The following is a 21466-nucleotide window of genomic DNA, read 5'->3' on the forward strand; positions in this document are numbered from 1 at the left end:
AATAGGAAGTATCTTATTCTTATCTTGTAAGGACAACAATTATGTGTTAAAGGATCCATTGGTAGTGATTCTTTTAAATTTTCATGAAGGGTCTATTAGAATTTGTTATTCTTATCATTAATTTCTTTGCAAATCATTAATCCACACATACTTTGCTGGATAAATGCCTAGTTTATTGGTATATTTTATTTTTATACCACAAGAAAAAAGTTACATTTTTAATACACAACTTTTAATTATTTTTTATTTTATCTCAACTCTAATAGTTACCTAAACTCCATTAATAGTTGAGGTAAGTATACACATGTTTCATTTTTTTCATTTTAGTAAATGTCATGTATACGCAACTATCATTGAAAGGAGTTTTTTATCATTTATTTTTTGTTTTGTAAATTTAAAATCATTAATGATTTTTCAAGATAAATAACTGTATATTAACATTTATTTTTTTAATAAATACATGTGAAAATTAGTAATGATAAAAAGTACTCAATTACCTTAACAAAAATAAAAAAAATATATTAAAAATATAACTTTTTTTTATTATATCAAAAACGAAATATACTAATACTTATTATAATGAACTAGTTATTTATCATTCTTTTGAATCAAAATCTTAAATTTTTTAAGCTGATTTTCGTTGAAGTAATGTTTTTTTCGTAATTATCTTATTAAATTAAGTTTTCTGTCTGAATTACACGTGTATATTTTATAAAGATTCGAATAGAGTTTATTCAAGACTCCGACTAGACCAACCAAATATAATTGTTTAACCTGCTTATGAGTCAAGTTTCAACAATTCAATTAAGGGATTTTCTATCCCAGAAAGTTCTTTTAGATTTAAGTGAAGCACTAAACATATCATCAATCATGGAGTGAGTTTTGATCTCTGTCGCAAAACTATATATATATATATATAAAGAAGGAAACATGCATCAAAAGCATACAAGTCACTCAGATATTAGAGAAAAGCAAAGGGTCCATTCCCTTTCTACGTTTAATGGAGAATGAAGCACTGAATCGTTCTTCCCTTTTCCACTCCACAGTTGTTAAAAAAGAAATCTACTAATTAATTAATGTAAAGTCCTAAATTAAATATTGCTTAGTTAATTGAATAATCACAAATATTATTGCAGAAAGGTGTTAATATCCAGATAAAATTTGTTTACTAATAGATGCTTTTTGTGTTCTCAAATTATTGTATTTTTCACGTCGCATTGTCTTTCCACACATTTAACTTTAGCAAGCAGCATTACGCGATTTTAGTCAACAATTGTGTTTACCAAAGCCACGTTCTTCTTCTTGTTTCCATATCTGGTACGTTTAATTGTCTTACATAAAATATACGAGTGGTTAATTTTGGAAGAAATTATTTTATGAATTCAATTAAAACAAACACGTTTGGTTATTGTTAAAAAGATTAAATTTAAATTTTATTGTTACTTAAATATCACTTCGAGTGATTGAATACATACATTTTTATGGACTTAACTAATTTAAAATAACATATTGGAAAAGAGCATAATTAATAGGCATCAATTTGAAAAGAAACTAATTAAAATCAAAAGCAAACCATGTTAAAGAAACTGGAAAAGGATTTGTATGAATTTAAATTGTCATTAAAATAAACATTTGAAAGCGGTAAAACGATCTAAAAATTAATAATAAATAACGTAAATTTAAATCTTTATAACTTGAAACAGAAACAATATAAGTTGAAGTGATAGTAAGTGAAGCAACAAGATAAAATGCATAAAAGTAGTCAGAAAATGTACGTAATAATTGCAATATTTATTAGTCATGATGATGAGATGATATAGTTTTCAATGGAGTTCTTATGTTTTTCATACTTAAAAATTGTAGCCACAGTCTTTATTTATAACTTTATTGATAATTGCATATTCTTAATGTGTTTAACGTGTGTCACTTTACTATATCGATCGTTAATAGCTTATAATGTGTAGAAGATGCATACTTTTTATGGTGGTTTTGATCTCTAATAATTATCTACTTGTTAGTAGAGTTGTACTTCTCTCTCAACTTCATCATCAAAATACTTTGATCTCGATTTCTTCATTTCTTATTAAACTTTTCAAAATTTTTAAGTTAATATCTTGACAAAATATCTAGTTGATTTTTATTTAAAGAATTGATCAATTTTCATTTCATATTACCCTATATTGTGTTTAAATGAGATATTTTAAAAGGATATTTTGTTTTTAATAATCTAAAATGCTTTATGACAAAATACGTTGTTTGGTTAAAGAAATGTGAAAGATACTGGAATTTTAAAATTTTATTAGAGTATTTTGATTGCTTCAAATTAAAGAATTTTAAATTTTACTTAAAAAAGAGTAAAAGTTTAAAAATCTTTTTATCTCAAATTTATATTTTAGTTATCGTAGTTTGAGTTAACTTGGCTTTTGAATTGATTTAGCTTGACATGAACTTAAATAGATTCAATTCAACTTTACATAAGATCAATCAGCTTAGTTTGACATGATCGTAATTCTGTGTCTTGATCTAATATGATCCAACTTGACTTAGTCATACCTGACTAGATTTGTCTTGATCCCATATGACCTAACTCGACTTGGACTTGAATTGAGCTCGATTTGACCCTGACATGATCCTAGCCAAACTAGGTTGAACGTGATCCCTCCTCGACATGACTTGACTTAGAACCAAGTCGATTTAGCTTGAACTAGAATTAGGTTGACTTGGTTCAAATTAGGACCATGTCTACTTAGCTCAATCTGAGATCAGATCAACTCGGCTCAACTTGGACCCGAGGAAACTCGACTTAACCTGGGTTAGAATTGGCACTGACTTTGTTTGACTTGGGCCCAACTTGACCTAATCTTTGTTGAGACAGGTCTGATCTTGTCTTGATCGAACTAGGATCGACTTGGACCTTGCTAAAACAATCGAATGTGGATAATACCTCACTCAGATGAATTTGGGTTCATCTTGACTCGACTTGACTTAGGTCCAAATTTATTCAACTTGACCTAGGCTCAAGCTTAGTTAGCTCAATTCGACTCGCTCAGGTGTGCCCAACATGACTTGACTTGATTAAGTTAGGTTGAACCTGGTCTTGATTAGACTAGGACTGACCTATTGTTGGGTCTATCGAGGAAGAGGTTCCCTATGGGTTACGCAAACACCAATAACATCTGAGCCAACTATATAAGGGATCAATATCACTCTTTACCCAAAACCTTAAGGCAATGGGTTAATGGGTCTTTCACCTTTATATATTGCTCTACTTTCTCATTTCTATCCAATGTGGGACTTAGACTCACACTTGGATTCCCAACAATCTCCCCCTCAAGGGTGAGTCCCTTCCACATAGGTACACTCCCCCTCCAGCGGAAGCATTCCCAACCAACCACAACCACGAGTAGCCCTTTCCAACCGCCGTTCATGTTAACAGAACTCGCTTACCTGGATACCCTTTGCCAGGAAGACTTTCGGTATAGGGATCATTATACTCGTTTGAGCCGGTCACCAAGACAAACCAGGCTTTGATACTACTGATTGGAAAATCTCACAATATACGCACTCTAATATTTTCCTGAAATTGAGTCTTGCTATTCATTGATAATTGAAGGGCTTTAAATAGCCATAACACTTACAATATTACGGGGAATAAAAATAAAATGTCAACTATCTTAAAAATAAAATCTGCCTAATCTATCATAAAATAATATTGTACCTAGATAAACCGAAAATCATAACTACGTATCCCTATTTTATCTCTATTAAATCAAACTAAATATTACTATACCCAAAAATTAATAAAATAAGATTTAAACAAAATTATTAATAAAACCTTAAAATTTAAGTTTATCCCAACAAACTCCCCCATAAACTTAAATTCTTCCTTCCTTCATTCGGCTTTCCATGTGCATCATCCTACACTGGGTTTGTTTTTTTCAATCAAATTTGAGTTCTTCTTTTTCCTTATTCCCTCCTGTCTTTTACCTTGGTTGACCTCTTTAATGCTTTGACAGACTTTGTTATGTTCGACTTCTCAATAACCTTGACCAACTTGTTTCTGACCTTAGGCGATTTCTCAACCATCTTGGCCGACATCTTCATCGGGTTCTTCTCAACATCCTCATCTTTCTCTTCGTCTGGTTCAAGAACACTAGATGCTTTCTCCTCTTTTTCAAGAGCCTCCTTCTTCAGCTCCTCAAGTTCAACCCTCTGTTTATTCATAATTTCATTAGCTTCATCTAGAAGCCTCCTTATCCGCTGAATCTCTTCACCTTTTTGTTTGAGTTCTTTCTCTAGGTTTTCCTTCTCCACAATTGTTGCATCCTTTACTAATATCACTTCATCCATTGTTGGGATTGGGCTTTCTATGTCCATTGCATTCGAGCTCTTTGCCATCAACAGGATTCCACACTCTTCTTCAACATCTTCAGTAACGAGATTCGTTTCCCCCTTTGTCTCGGACTTGCAATACTTTGCAATATGACCAATCTTGCCACAGTTGTAGCACTTGCTTGATCTACACTCGTTTGCATAGTGGCCATACTTGCCACACTTAAAACACTCAACTCCTGACCGATCTCCACGGCCTTTTCCTTGTCCTCGGTCACGCCAATTCTGCTGACTGGTTTGCTCTTCATTATCATTCTCAAAATTACCTCGGCCACGTCCACCTCGGCCTCGTCCTCCTCGCCATCTATCGCTAGGACCTCGGCTCTGAGTAATCCGAGATTTATTCGAGTCAAACTGTAGTTGTAGTGCTTGATCATCGGGTTCCCTTGTTTTCTTTTTCTTCCTCAATTCGTTGGCTTTTAATGACCCAGTTAACTCCTCCACAGTGAGAGTTGACAAATCCTTTGTGTGTTTAATATTGACCACGATACTTTCAAAATCATCCGTCAAATTTCTCAAGATCTTTTCCGCAACCCGGTTAGGAGGAACCTCTTCTCCGTTCATTCCGAGTTGGTTGGCCATCTTCTGCACTCGAGTTATAAACTCGGAAACTCCCTCATTTTCATCCATCTCCATATGTTCAAACTCTCTTCTAAGAGCTTGTACTCGGACCTGCTTCACGCGAGTATCTCCTTTGTATGCCACCTTCAGAATTTTCCATGATTCTTTTGCTGACTTTGCATTAACTATTTTCTCGAATCCAGATTCATGTACTACATTATATAGAAAGTACAAAGCCGATATGTCTTTCACTCGTGTCTTTTTCAACTTGGCTACAAAATGCAATCACAAACACTTATCATATAATTATCATTCAAATAATCACGTTAGCCATACACACCAAACTAGATTCATAAAAACTACCAAATTTCATTCCGAAATGCCATATAGTAGTGACATGCAAAACATCAAATTGATAAAAATTCACACAACAAAGATCAAGATTAACTTCCCTTACTTGAAAAAACATCAAAGTGATAAAAATTCACACAACAAAGATCAAGACTAGCTTCCCTTACTTGACAAAACGACTCAATAGATTGAAACATTTCTAAGAACTTCAAACTACCTCCAACCATACAGGATGTTATATCCACACAAGATGTTTTATCCACACATAGAAACATCACAAGAACGACAAGACCACACCGTCATGATTATTGATCGGTAGAGACTCAAAAAGAAGATTAAAAAGACACATGCAAGCAAAAAAGGCTCACATGCAATAAAAAACAAAGGTAGACCAAAAAAATTGTTGAAACTACTTATGCGAATAGAGAAAATGATCGATTCAAATTGAAGAACTCACTGCAATGATCACTTCTACGGACTTAGATCTTGAATCAGATGAACGAACAGTGAGAACTCCTAGAGAGAAGTCAGATAACTCTAGAACAGTGGTCTCTAAAGAGATGATGTGTTTTAAAATAATGAAACTTGTTTATAAAACTTCATATTTTTTAAATTCTTTTAATATTAAAATAATTGAGTCTTAATACTTTTAAACATTATATGCATTCTAAAATATCATTTTCTAGGTTCTCACAAATCTTGTTTGTTTTCTACTTTCTTTTATAAAGAAGTCAAATTATTTTTGTTTTTTGCCTGTGTAAAATATGTGATTTATTTTTAATAAAATAAATGTTTAGATAAAGAAATTAGAATTTAAATTAAGTTAAGACCTTCATTTATATTTATTATGGTAACCCATCGAAATTTACAAAATTAAATAATACAAATAAAAAAAAAATCAAATAACTACTACTATCTAGGTTTAGATTTTCAAACATGAAACTTGACATAAACTCTTGGATATCTCAACTTGTACTTACTTTCAAAACCACAGGAGAGTCTGTATGGGATTTAGATTATGGGATTTAGATTGAGATCTATAAGAACAAATTTTTCATATTGTAGTAATTTTAATATGCAAGTTGGAAGATAAAATATGGTAGTTGGTTATATTGTTCTCGCATTATAATCTCTGTAATAGTCAGTTGGAAAAAAACGCACAAGTTACTCCAAGAAAAATAATTACATGAATAAACTGATCCATGCAGTAGAATTAGAGAAACATAAAAATAATGATGAATGAAATGTCCAAACCGCAAAAAAAGAAAACATATTACTATACTAAAAAACATGTCTTTTAAATAATTAACATATAATATTCATGTTAACCTATATAAAAAAAGTAATAGGTGTTTGAAACATTAGTCTCCTAATAAACATGTAACTCAATGTTTCAAAAATATTAAATATGCAAATTTTCATGTCAATGAGTAATTGAAAATCTCAACAACTCATATGAATACAATATTTCATATGTATATAGAATTTTCTTAACATTTAATATAAAATGGCTTATTATAATATAAGGAGATAAATTTTGTAAAAAATAAGTTTATACAAAAAGTTTAAATAATTTTATATTATACACATCCAGATACATCTCAGCTTTGATGGTACATAACTTGACCAAGTACATGTTGGCCTAAGTTGATATGTACCCGGTCCACACATGATTAGCTAGGATGAAATCATGCCAACTAGATTGATTAGTTACAATAATCCACAATTAAGCTAAGAAGGAATAAATTAATCTAATATTAACATGTAATTGGCCACGTGACCAAAACCCATACAGGTAAAGACCCATAAACAATAATATAATTAACACATTTTACGAGGTACACTAATTATCATATTCATAACTATCTGACGTACATGACTGACTTGAGTGTCTTCTACATGCATATCCTCCATTCCGACTATATGTCCTTTAAAGAAGACGATTACCTGATGTGTAAAGTTGGAAATGCTTGGAGTTAGAAGTCTTTACAGAATATTTTGTAAGAACATTTTTTTTTCTAATTTCCAAAGACAATTTTTAAGGATAAAACTATAAATGAAATACAAATTTGAAAGCAAATAATATTTCAAATACATTATATTATTTAAATGAATTTGATGTGGAAACAAGTATCATATTTTAAGAATCTTTTCTAGCCTTTATTATTTGTTAGAAATTATGAAACGAAATGGCTCGTGAGCGGATAATAACCAAGAGGGGGTGAGTTGATTTTAAGAATAAAACAATGCCTTTTTTTAAAAAAATAAAAATCTTCCCCTTTTAAGAATAACTTAGCAAAAGAAATAATCGCTCTAGATTATAACAAGTAAATAAAAGAATATATAGAAAGAGAAGCGAGTATAAAGAAAGAGAAGCTTGCACAAGTGATTTTTATACTAGTTAAGATAAAAAGATTCTATGTGTAGTTGAGAGATTAACCAATAACTAATAAGAAACTATAACTTACAACATATAATAGAGTAAAAATTTAGAGTTCACCTTCTTGACAAACAAGAGATGACCAACACTTCCTTTTAATACACAAAAGGATGAACAACTTGACTTTGCTACAATAGAAATGCTCTTCACTTAAATACACTAAGACAAGCACTTCCTTCTACCAAACAAAGTTCAGAAGCTCTCACTTAAAGCACAAAGAGTTCTAAGTAAAAACAGTTAAGTTCTCAGAAATATTAAGTTATTTTAAAGTTCTTAGAAACGAGGTATTTATAGGCTCAGTTCGAAATTAGGTCAGAAGAGAAAGAATCTTTTCATAGCTGTCGCTATAATCGATTATACCATGTGATAATCAATTATCTGCTAATTTTTTCAAAAGTTATTTTTTCTGAGATAATAAAATATCCCAAGTGATAATTGATTATTTACGAACCTATGCAAAAGTCATTTTTTTAGGATAATTGATTATCTTTGGAAATAATAGATTATCTGTGAAACCTTGCATTTATGGTTTTAACTCGGATAATCGATTATCCTAACTAATAATCAATTATTCTGATCAGTTTATGAAATAATACTTTACTTCGAATCCTTTCTTACATATTGCTATTTTAACTACCGTATTATTATTATGAATGAACTATTACAAAAGATTTGACATTAGTTTCTTCTTTTTTTTAAACACTTCACCAAAAATTCTTTTGGCTTTAATTGGTCTGTTGCTAACAATGTTGTTCTCCCAATAATATTTTTAATTTATTTTCTCGATGATGTTAAACAATCTCCATGTTTTTCAGACGCATCTATCTATAGACCTTTTGTTTTATTTTTATACTAGAAGGAAACTGATATATATTTTGTTAATTTTGAGACATTTTGAATCTTTTTTGGTTTTTGTTTTTCATTTTATTTTTATATATTAAATAATGTGCTAAATTCATTACATATGGATTTATTTATGACTAAAATGGAAATTCATCTTTCATTAAGTTTTACATGTTGAAATTAGATTTGTTGAAGTAATTTAGAGGAATGAAAAAAAAGTATTAGTAAAGGATTTAGAACTAATATGAAAAGCAAACCAAAATAAATAATAATCAAAGTAATATCTGTGTGGAAAGGACAACTCAAACGATTGAGTTTGAACAATTTCCAACAACCATAGACTACTAATTCAAGGCAATAGAACTATATAAATGTTTAATTATACGAAAATATAGTGGAGTAAAATAAGAAATTTTTTTGTTTAGAAAGCAAACTCAATTTTAAAATTATCTAATAAAGACTAATAATTTTGAAATACTTATGTCCTTTTGATAATTTTTTCTTAAAAGAATGAAAATATTTCATACCCTCCTTTAAATTTATGTTCTCTCTCCATATATATATATATATATATATATATATATATATATATATATATATATATATATATATATATATATATATATATATATATATATATATATATATATATATATCAGTCCATGAAATCTTGAAGATAGAATGTTACAAAAAAAAAATCTTAGAAGGATATACCCTAATAATCTTCTGTGAAATATATTTTGCTTCACAAGTTTATATCTTACTCCATGTAAGAATTTTTCTAAGTTATATAGTGCGTCAATTGTCTTGATGCAGATTATGTTTGAATTGATTCATTAATAGTCTATAATGTTTTATATTTTAAAGATATATATTATATTTAGATAATAGAATATTTAGACAAAAATTAAAAAAAAAACATTTTAAAAAGTCTTATTTTTGTATAATATTTAATACGTTTTTAACTCCTTAATCGGTAAGGTAATGGGAGGGTTAAGTTGGAGGGACGTGGACATGTAACAGTGGTAAGGTTTGTTAATTAGCTAACATGTTTGTATTTGCGAAAACTTATGTGGAGAAAAGCTGGCACTAATCATTATAAGTCCAATACAGAGCCGAATGTGACGTTGAAAAGATCATTAGCCAATCGTAAAATAAATCATTGTCAAAGATCATATAGTAGCACCTTATATATTCATCTTTTTTTCCCTCTCTTTCTACAAAAGGAGATGGTGTCGTTTAGCAATTTTGTTTAGTCACTTTTAATAATTCAGATCGGAATCCTTCATTTATACTTTAATCCATAAATAATAGGTAAAATATAAAAGCACATGTGAACCATTCTGAGTAATAAAAATTGTTTTACCAATTCTTAACTCAAGGTATATTCAACACTCAATCGAATTCGCGACTAACTAATACATATAAAATGGAGAGTTTTGTATATAAAACATATATACACATGTACAACAAATCATATTATAAAAGTAAATGTAAATAATTAAAGCATCTAGACAAGCATCGAGTGAGATACAAATTGGCTTCGGTTAGAAGATGCTTGGTGGGAACTTATATATCGAACTCCTACAAGTGTGTGTATATACAAACAGGAATCTAGATAACTTTCTTTTATACTTAATAAAAAGTGATGATGGAGGAAGAATTATTCCATCGAGGATTTTTATATGAGCACAAGTTGCTCCATGATAGTTTATTTAATGAACCAATTGGTAAAGAAATTATTAATATATGTGCAATTAGTCTTGTGGATATCTTTCCAACTGAAAGATAAAGAAAAGAAAGAAAAGAGTTTCAGGTTGGCTTGCTTTACAGTCAACAACAGCATCATCAAAACTTGTTCAAAATGCTGAGAACAAAATCAACAAAGAATAACGTTCTTTTCATGCAAGATCTATTCTCCATATTACCAGATAAGCCACACATGGTGAACAAATGGTGGATTCCAATACCTCCCAAATCCAGTAACTACCATTCATTATTTCACAGTGAAGACTGAAATGAAATTTCCATGTGATGTATGCACAAAAGAAAGAAGCTTCTTTTATTGTTTATACAGTGGCAGACATTTGTCACATTTGTCAAAATTTTCCCTTTATATTTTAATCCATAACAAAACAAAAATAGCAGTAGGCAACATCAATTTACAGATTAAAGCGTAAACCTTTTCCCTAAGTGGTATTCTACCATCAGATTGCACTATTGCAGTAAACAGGAAGATTAAACCTCAATTTTTCAGTCTTTTTCTCTTAACATTATTATTATTATTTTTAAAAATGGAACAATCTGCAACAGTATGCACTGCTAGTAATTCTCCCACAAAAATTGCTCTTCAAGCCTGAATCCACTATCAGCAGCACATAAATGCCAAGAAGAAGAATAGGAGAAAAAAAGTCCACTGTTTCCATCAGGGAAAAGATCTGGAAGGTCAAACAGTGTGTCATCATCTGCAGTAGAGTGAGAAGTTAAAGACCCTTGAGTAGTGTCCATGGATAGAGTTGAAGGTGAAGCTTCTTCTGCTTGAACTTGCTCAACCTCAGTATTCTCCATGCATAGAGTTGAAGACGAAGCTTGTTCTGTATGGTTTTGTTCATCCTTTTCTGCTTCACAACGCTTGCCATCATCAAAGAAAGTGGTTGCTGCTTTTGCAGCTGCAGCTTGAATGTCCTTGGGAGATGTGGTGATTGGCCTTGGAAGATCTTGAGCTAAATTGGGGAAATTGAGGTAAGCCGAGTGACCCTTTATGGCTAAAGCTGCCACATCGTGTGCTCTGGCTGCCATTTCTGCTGTAGGGTATGTTCCAAGCCATATTCTCGACTTCTTTCTAGGCTCACGTATCTCAGACACCCATTTGCCCCATGCTCTCATTCTCACACCCCTGTAACTGGGGTGCTTGTTATCATCACCATTTCTTTGTCTTTTCTTGCATTCCTTATTTGGGGTGTTTTGATTCTGAGCTGTTGTTGAATCATCTGGAGGACTTGTTTGGGAGTCCTGCTTGGTGCATGAGTTTGAGCTTGAGGTAGAAGATGCCGATGATGATGGTGATGATGATGATGATGTGATGGTGGTGGTGGTGGTGGAGATGGTCATGGATGTGGAGGAGGAGGAGAAGAATGTGGTGAACAAGTTTTCCCCAGCGTCACTTTCCATGTTGATATGTTTCCCAAGGAAGAAAGGGTGGGTGGGGTTTGATTGGAGAGGCACAGAGAATGAGTGAAGGGCACATAAAAATAGAGCTGTTTGTCTTTTATGATTCCCCCAAAAGGAATTGGATTTATATAAAGAGAAAGAAAAAGAAGAAACAAATTTAAAGAAAAGAAAAAGAAAGCCAAAGGAGAAAAAAAGAAAAAGGAATATAAACCAGCATGGGCTCCAGAAGAAGGCTACAGTTCAGCTACTTGGTTTCCCATGTTGAAATTGAATAACATGCCTTTAGGTACTGATATTTATACACACACACATATATATTATATGGTTGCGTACATTTTTGTTCCAGTAACGTTTGTCCTACATTGGAGAGCAGCTTCTGCTTGGGTTCGTTTGATATGACATGTTTTCTGTAGCATGATATTCACATGAATTCTTCATCTCCTTCTTATTTAACATTATTATGTCCTAATATTTTCGAGGGACACTTGGGTCCACAGATATCATACGTACAATATTTTAATCTCTCTATTTAGACATTATTTACACGTACGATTTCTGTGTTGGTCAAGTATATGTAAAGTTGGCGTAGGAGAGAGAGAGAAAAGAAAGAAGGAAAAGAAAATGGAAAATGCGATGAGTGGTTTATTAAAAACAAGAGAAAGATAGAAAACGAGTGATGATATAAATGAATATAAAAGAGAGAAAGCGATGATGTGAGCGAATCATAATTATAAACTTTATAATAAGTTGGTTAAAACATAAGGTGTCAATGTTTCTTGAAAATCAGAATTTAATTATATAATTAATCAGCTTGCTGACTCAATTATATACGGCCTCCTATGAAAGGTCTTTCTAAGTAGAAAAATGTGTTAATTATTTTTATACACAGATGTGACGAAAGCAGAGCCAATGAAATGAGGACTATTGTCATAATTTTTGGTCAAATTTCTGTGATGAATAAACGCAGTCACCTAATGCATAAATGGTTGACTTGAGTATTTGTATTCATTGGAAGTGTTTTGGTGAGATCTAAAGTTGACACAGTAAATTTTGGTGGAATCTTGGATATTTACTTAAAGATAAACATGATTAACGTACTCTGCGATGCATGTGCTTATTGGCTCCAAGTGTGGTGCAGTTTTATTTTTTGTGGTTGAGGAGTCAAATTATGCAGCCACGTTTTTCTCCTCTTCAATTCTCAGTTCACTTTCACTCTGCATGTTTTTTTGTTAGCCTTGATGCATGTATGCGGAGCGTGTACAAAGATTGACAGAGAAACAAAAGAAATAATGCATAAACGATGCCCATGTGAATTGATTGCAAAAGAAAGCGAGCTATTCTCATTTTCGGCTTGTTTAAGATTTTTTTTTCTCTGAAAGATTCTCGTAGATTTTTTATCAATAAAAACAGAGCAACTCTGAGATTACAGAAAGTGATATATTCCAATGCTAAAAAAAAATTAAGATAAAATCTGCCTAAATTTCTACCAATAAATGCTAAACAGAAATATCAATTGCATTAATTACCTTTTCCTATGAGGATAAATTAATTCAAGTTATTAACATATACTAACTAACCTTATAAATGTAAATCTTTTACAAAATAGTCTTTGAGAGATATAGAATGAAGAAATATTTAGATCATAGTGGAAAAAAAAGTTTTCAAAGTAATTAATTTCATAACCATAATTTTTGTTTCGATCTACAAATAACTATATTAAATGAAGTATACAGGATGTTGCAACATGTGTATAACCAAACATATATATAGACATCAAAGATAATATATATATATATATATATATATTTCTTGGTCAACATTCTGTGTTGAACACTCCTAAAACATAAAATTTGTTAGGATTAAACAACTTTTTCTTTTCTAAACTATTAAAACATTGTTCTATATTTCTAAAGTAAGTTATAAATTATTTAATTCCTGAACTTTATAAAAGTTATATTTGTAGAATAACTTACATATGGATGTTATATTATATTTACTGTGGAATTTTTGTTACATGGTTGGAAAGAATATTTTACATTATTTTCATAAACATATGAACTAAGCATACCCATACATAATTTGTCCTTTGGCTTAGATTACATTGTATAAACTTGCCGTCACTTTATAAACAAAAGCCAAGATACCTAGTAATGAAAGTGAAAATAAGAGAATTCTAGACTCTAGTTTGAGTATAGTTAGATAATTCCCTGAGAATAATCATGACAATTGTCTTTATTTACACTATAGAGATTCATAATCATCTAATCCTTTAAACAAGCTGATATGTAATGTATTAGATTCAACCCTATAACTCTTCATTTTTCTGTCTTTTTCCTTTATAATTTTTTTTTAAAACTCTTTTAGTTTCTAAATCTTTAGAATTAGATTAATTTGTGATTAGGATGTTAAATAAGCTTTTCTTATAATAATGTAGTTAATTGAGTGTTTTTAGAAGATAAATATGTTTTTGTTTAATTTTGGTTCTTGCTTTTCTAACAAAATCTAAATAAAAATTGCAAATCTTTTCTTTTTCCTTAAATAGGTTTTTGTTTTTTATATTTGCATTCTAACCCCTCTCCAATTTTTTTCTTTTTTCATATGTGCCCTTGGTTAAAAGGGGTTGAATTTAGTCAACTAAAAGGGGTTGATAAACCAAAATGCACAACTTGGCATGTGTAAAGGCTAAAGCAGAGTTTATGCGATGGGGTTCGAAATTCTCCTCCAGTTTTCACGAGCTATAGTTCGAGAGCTCAAGATACATCAAAGAGCCTTCGTGAGACCTAAGAGCCTGCATTTTAGTGGATGGATGTTGATTACAAAGGTTTGGAGCTAGTTAGAGCGCGAATAAAACTCCTTGAAGAGGGTTGGTTCGAGGAAGAGTTGGGCACAAAGGAGGGTTCAACTTTTCTTTTCTTTTTCTCCTTTTTCTTGTTTTCTTATATATAGAGGATAACGTTTCTAATAAAAAAAAGAGAATGTATAGTCGTGTGTGTAATATGCAAAGTAAGTAAGATTGAAGAATCATTTTTTTCTCATTCTTCTTCTTCTTCAATCTTCGAAACAAAGTGTAGGATAATAGAGAGATTTAGTGTGATTCCTGCAATTCTAGTGGAGGTTGCATGAGTTGTGATTTCTTTTGGTATTCATGTGCTTTGTAACTTCATTTCTGACTTTCTCAATCAATAAAATTTTGGTTTATATTCTTCTGTTCAATGTTGAATTATTTTCCCTTTTTCTTGCAAGAATTTAATTTTCTAGCTTTGTTCTTACTATTTCTGCATTTTGGAATTTAGTTATGGGTTTAATGTTCATGATTGTTTTGTTTTCAATCTTGAGTGTTGTTTTGCAATGTGAGTTGAAGGTAGTGTAGGTAGATGATAATTGTTTCAATTTTGTTACTTGTTTTGGTGTGCATTCGTAGTTTCTTGATTCATCTTGTAGTAACTATGTTAGAATAGCATTTTCTTAGACTAAGCATAATCTAGAATTGTGAAGTCAATCTGTTTGGTAGTTGGATGAGAACCTGCACATGTTTTGAGTCTGAAAAAGACTATGCATGACTCTAAAGTGCCTGACTTCAACTAGGATGTCTTCTTAAGATAGGTTGGGATTCAATTACCTAAATGGACCACTTCTCATATATGAATTCTGCCTTGCTTCTTAGAAAACTTGCACATGTTGCTTCTTTTTTATCTTTGCACTTTGTTCAGCCTAATGAGTGAATAATCTTGATAGCTTTAGGTATATCCATTCTTGGAAATAGCCAATAGACTTAGTGTTACTCTTATAAAATCTATTTAAGTTTTCAATTCTTACATCTACATTTGCATTTCATAGCTCTTATTTCAGTTTTGTGGATGCATAGGCTAACCATCATTTCTCTGGTTGCTTTTGTGAGTCAATATCCAGATTCTTGTATGCCTGAGTTGATCCTTGCTAGCTTTGATTGAGTGAATGAGAATAGCAAACTTTAAGGTTCTGTAACAAAACCTACAAGAGCCCAAAGTGGGCTTGCTTGTTTGCAAAATGTCTTTTTGTAGAGCTATTGGGATTCACTAAATCAAAAGCATAGTAGGACCAATTTTGGGATACATTTTTCTATTGTTTTCATTTTGTTTTGGTTCCGATTATCAAGTTTCATATGATCCATTTAATTCATATTATTTTTTATGTTCTTTACATCTTTTCTCAATTGCACATAGTGATTTCTTTCATTCTAATATTGTTAAATGTAAATAGAGATTGTAGATTCGAAATTTCTAACTTTTCTTGCATTCTTTGGTAAAATAAGAACACCCTTTGGTAGATAGGACCATTCTACACTACACCAACTAGCATCTGTAATCATCTTCCCCTTCTTGCACCATATTCACATAGGATTCATATAACAATTAGAAAAATTTGCACTAAGTTGATATGTTAGAAGCTGAAAAAGAATTGTCCAAATGCATATATCTAGAGTTGGCATTCCATTTAGCCTTCTAGCTTCATATTACCCATTGTTAGACTAAAGTACATTTCCATATATGCATTGCATAACAAAATACATGTTTCTGCAAGGCCTTGACATTTTAGCTAATTCATGTATTAATCTTCTACACATAATCATTCATTCATTCAAATTTCATTCCCGACCTTGTTTTGGTTTACTTAGTTCTTAGATAGGATTAACTAGCAAATTTTAGAACTTAATAAGGACAAATCCTTGGATTCGATACCCGAGGTTTCCTTATCCTACATTAATAGGGAAGCTTAGGTTTGATTGGTATTAATGCGACTAAAAGATCCTTTTCAAAAACTACCTTGTCCATTGTTACAAATTACTGATACATGTAGCCTAATTACAACTATTCTCATCTAACTACATTTGAGTCATTATTGTTCAAGGTCTACTTTTGTGACTTAAGTTTTTCTAGACAAATATTGTTAGTTAATTTTCACTAAAGTTTTTATCCTTGCCAACCTATGCAATTGTCCACAAAAAGAACACACACACACATTGTACATTATAAAATAATTTCATTTCTATGTCACACCCAAAATTTATTGTTGCAATCAGGTATCATTGTTGTAATCAACCATCAATGTTGTAATCAACCATCAATGTTGTAATCAACCATCTCTTACCACTTGAGTTGAAAAAGGGCCTCACTCTTAGACACCCATCAATTTCTCATCAACACATTAATCTCCTATGATATATGTTATAGTTCTTATTAATTAAAAACTTTATCATTATTGTCTTTACACTTTACAATGTGTTCTTGTTATATTATTATATCTTTGATATGATGCATTATAATGGGCATAAACACCAATAAAAGTATGAAAAATTCAATTTTGAGATTTTACACTTTATCTATAACCACAATCTCATCTGAGCCATACATAAAAATTCTTCACCATCTTGGCTTTCCTAAACACAATATTATTTATTTGATTCCATAGACTCCAAATAAAAACTATGAACACTACCCTTCAGGTCATATACCTAATTCCATTAAGCGAAACTATAGAAAATTATGTATTTTATCTTAGCTATGATATACATTACTTGACCCTACCCACCTACCACACATGTTCCACATATAAACAACTACCTTCCAACTAGAAAACAAGTGGTTAATTGTTTCCTCATTCTTTTCAAACATTACACATAAATCACTCCCCTAGTTAATCCCCTACGTTTTAGGTTTTCTTTCATAACCACTATGTTTAACATCATTACTTATGAAAAATATTGCGTTGATGAATAAGCTCTCACTCTCTAAAGTTTGTTAAATAGATTTCTATCTTATCCTCTGCCATTATCCTATAGTTTTGTATAAGTTGTTGTAATCATATACGATTCATCATTTTCATCTCTTCGTACACAAATATCCTATCCTTCCATGCTTAATGAGTTTCGTAAAACTTATAACAAAAATGATGATACTTGAGGTTTTTCTCTCTAAAATTATTCTCTCCTCCAAATTCATGCTCCAACTCCACCTATTATCATTCCATTTTTCGACGTCCTTGATAACACTCCAATTTTTCCCATTTTTCTATGATAATACTCTCATTTTAAACCATTTTAGCTTTTAATTTTATAGAAATAAGATAGATTAGTGTAAATAGGGTAAAAAGAGGTTTTAAATAGAAATATAGTTAATTTTCTCTTTTTAGTTAAATAAAATAGGTTTTTCAATAAATAGATTATTTTCCCTTTTAGAAAAATATTCAGAAAATAAAAATAAAATTTTTGTCAAAGCGGTACAATGGAATGATTAACGTGTTCAACAAACTAAGAGGGTGGTGAATTGGTTTCTTATCGTAAATCAATCTTTTAATAATTTTCTCGTAGATATAAAAATTTCTTAAAACAATTTAAAAAATTTAAAGAACAAGCAAGAGAGAAAATTGCACAGGTAATTTTTATACTGGTTCGAATCATAGAGATCCTACATCCAATTGTTAATTTCAACCGAGAATTAACGCTTCACTATCACAAACCAACAAACTGTTACAATCACAAAGAATATAAACAAGTTGAAGAGATGAAACTCACTTCCCCTATAACCCACAAGGGATAAACACCTCTCCCGAATTATTTACGAAGGATGACCACCTCATTTGAATCTTCACAAAGTATGAACACCGCCTTTGAATCTTCACAAAGGATGACAAACTTTCAACTAAACAACAACAACAATATTCAATCACACTCCTAGTGAAAGTTCTTGCTCTATGCCAACACGCAAAGTTCTCAAAGCCACAACACAAGGGTTACACAAAGCCTAGAACACTTATCACCACGCACTACAGCTAAGAATTATGAAATACACTTATTTCGTGTGTTGAATTTTAGAATGAGAGTCTCAATCTAATATATAGAGATTTCACTCAAGAATACCTCCAAAAATCTGTTATCAACTAAGTTACGTGTGATAATCAATAATGCACTTATGGAAATTGATTATGCATTTAATGAATGCACAACGATTAAAAACTTTCTTAAAAATTTTCATAATTGCTTGTGATAATCAATTATGGCAAGTCATAATTGATCACTGATAATCGACTATTATATGTTGATAATCGATTATCTTGAGTATAAAATGAGGTTTTCTTTTGATTCAAAACACATTTTAACTCAACCTTAGGCAAACAATAAATAGAATCAATGATAAACCACAACCTATACCTAAATCCACTAAATTACAAAAGCTTTAACATAAAACAAGTTTTCATGAAGATCTCCTTGCAACAAGAGCACTTGAGACTTGACTTTGAGACATCATCAAAGCTTCATCTCTTCAGTTTTATGCTAACAATCTCTCCCTTTTTTTTATGATAAAAAACTCTTTGATTTACTTTGATTTAAATCCTTTTTTAACCTGTATTAATCTGTAAGTCATACGTAACTTAAAGAAAAGAGATTAATAGACAAGAGATAAATATAATTAAGTCCTGAAAAATATTTCTCCCCCATTTTGATCATTATTAAAAAGAGTTATGTATGATTAAATAATTTCTCCCGTTAAAACAACCCCCCCTTAATATAAGCCAAAAAAAAATAAGACAAGATAAACATTAAGGTAAATTTTGATTAAGGGAATTAAAACAAAACAAAACATGACATGAAGGTTTTTGAAAAATCGGAAAAAGAAATGCAACAAACCAAATCCTCAAGCAATTTCTAGGATCCCCAAGTCTTTCTTAAGCTCATAAAATCTCTTTTTGGGCAATGCTTTGGTGAAAATATCAGCTAATTAATGCTTGGTGTCAACATACTCTATCTACAATCCCCCTTTTGGATATGATCTATAAGAAAGTGATGCCTAATCTCTATATGTTTGGTTCTAGAGTGCATAATGGGATTCTTAGTAAGATTGAAGGCATTTTTGTTATCACACTTAAGAGGTATATGGTCAAGGTATATATCAAAATCTTTTAATTGTTGTTTCATTCATAATATTTGGGCACAATAGTTACCTACAACAATATACTCAGTCTCTGTGGTGGAAAAGGCTACCCAAGCTTGTTTCTTAGAATGCCAGGAAACTAAGGAACTACCCAAGAGGTGACATGTATCACTAGTGCTTTTTCTATCTATCTTACAATCGCTATAGTCTGCATCAGAAAACCCTACAAGACTAGGTTCAGCCCCAGAGGATATCACAACCCAAAAGACACAGTCCCTTTAAGGTACTTAAGGATACATTTAACTGTGGTAAGGTGAGACTCTCTAGGACTAGCTTGGTACCTAGCACAAACACATACACTTTGCATGATATCTGGCCTTCTACCAGAAAGATATAACAATGAACCTATCATGCCTCTATACAAAGTTTGGTTTACGGGCATACCTGATTCATCCTTGTCGAGATAACATGATGTTGCCATAGGAGTTGATGCTTCCTTAGCTTTATCCATTTGAAATTTCTTCAGGATTTCTGTACAATATTTGGTTTGAGAAAGAAACGTACCTTCTTTGGTTTGCTTGATTTGTAAACCAAGAAAGAATGTTAGTTCACCCATCATTGACATGTCAAACTCATCATGTCTAGTCTTAGCAAAATCCTCACAAAGAGATTTACTAGTTGATCCAAATATAATCTCATCAACATAGATCTGGGAAGAATGTTAGTTTAACCTGCATCTGATTCACTTGACTCAAGAGGTTTTTCCTCAAGATCCACAATTTCATCAAAGACAACATGTATAGATTCTTCAATTTCAAACGTTCTCCGATTGAAAACTCTATATGCTTTACTAGTTACAGAATAACCAAGAAATATAACTTCATCAGATTTTAAATCAGATTTACCCAAATTTTGTTTTCCATTATTTAAAACAAAACATTTGCATCCAAATATTCTTAAATGGGAAACGTTAGGCTTTCTTCCTTTAAATAATTCATAAGGAGTACATTTTAAAATAGGACGAATAAACATTCCATTTAAAACATAACATGCAGTACTCACAACGTCAGCCCAAAAATGTTTTGGAATTTTAGATTCATTTAATAACGTTCTTGTAAGTTCTTTTAAAGATATATTCTTCCTTTCTACAATCCTATTTTGTTCTGGAGTTCTAGATGCAAAAAAGTTATTAAAAATTCCAAGTTCTTCACAAAAATTTTCAAATGATTCATTTTGAAATTTCCTTCCATTCACTACGAATAAAGTTAATTTTCAAATATTTTTCATTTTGAACTTGTTTCGCAAACTTTTTGAAAACTTTAAAAGTTTCACTTTTAGAGTAATAAGAATTTCTATGTATATCTTGAATAGTCATCAACAATAACTAAAACATAATAATTTCCCCCAAAGCTTTTTATCCTTGAAGGACCAAATAAATCCATGTGCAAGAGTTCTAAGGGTTTTTCACACAAAAAATATTTTTCGAATTAAAAGATTATTTAACTTGTTTAGCCTTTTGACATGCACCACATAGTTTGTCTTTAATAAAATTGAGTTTTGGTAGACCAATCACTTGTTGTAGATTCATTGTCTTCTCCCCAAGCAATATATGCCTTCTTTTTCTTGAAGAAGTTCTTTTGGCCTCTTTCTTCCCTTATTTGGATTTGCACAATTTGTCTTCATGTATCCTTTTTCTCCACAACTATAACAACGATAGTTTGATGATGATTCCTTGTTTTCCTTCTTCCCATTTTTAAGTCTTCTTTTGCCCTTGAACTTCATGAACTTGTTAAATTTCTTA

At 31.0% G+C, this 21466-nt stretch overlaps 1 protein-coding gene across 1 annotated transcript; it reads right to left on the reverse strand.

Moving 5' to 3' along the window:
• Positions 1 to 10642: 10642 nt before the first annotated feature.
• LOC148197752 (Integrase-type DNA-binding superfamily protein) lies at positions 10643 to 12139 on the reverse strand. Its single transcript, XM_088116629.1, has one exon. It carries the CDS (start codon positions 11756 to 11758, stop codon positions 10910 to 10912), a length of 849 nt encoding a protein of 282 aa, XP_087972755.1. The 5' UTR covers positions 11759 to 12139; the 3' UTR covers positions 10643 to 10909.
• Between the last annotated feature and the right edge of the window lie 9327 nt (positions 12140 to 21466).

This window comes from Vigna umbellata, chromosome 5 (assembly GCF_029865625.1).
Source record: "Vigna umbellata cultivar VRB3 chromosome 5, Vumbellata_1.0, whole genome shotgun sequence".
Lineage (NCBI taxonomy): Eukaryota > Viridiplantae > Streptophyta > Magnoliopsida > Fabales > Fabaceae > Vigna > Vigna umbellata.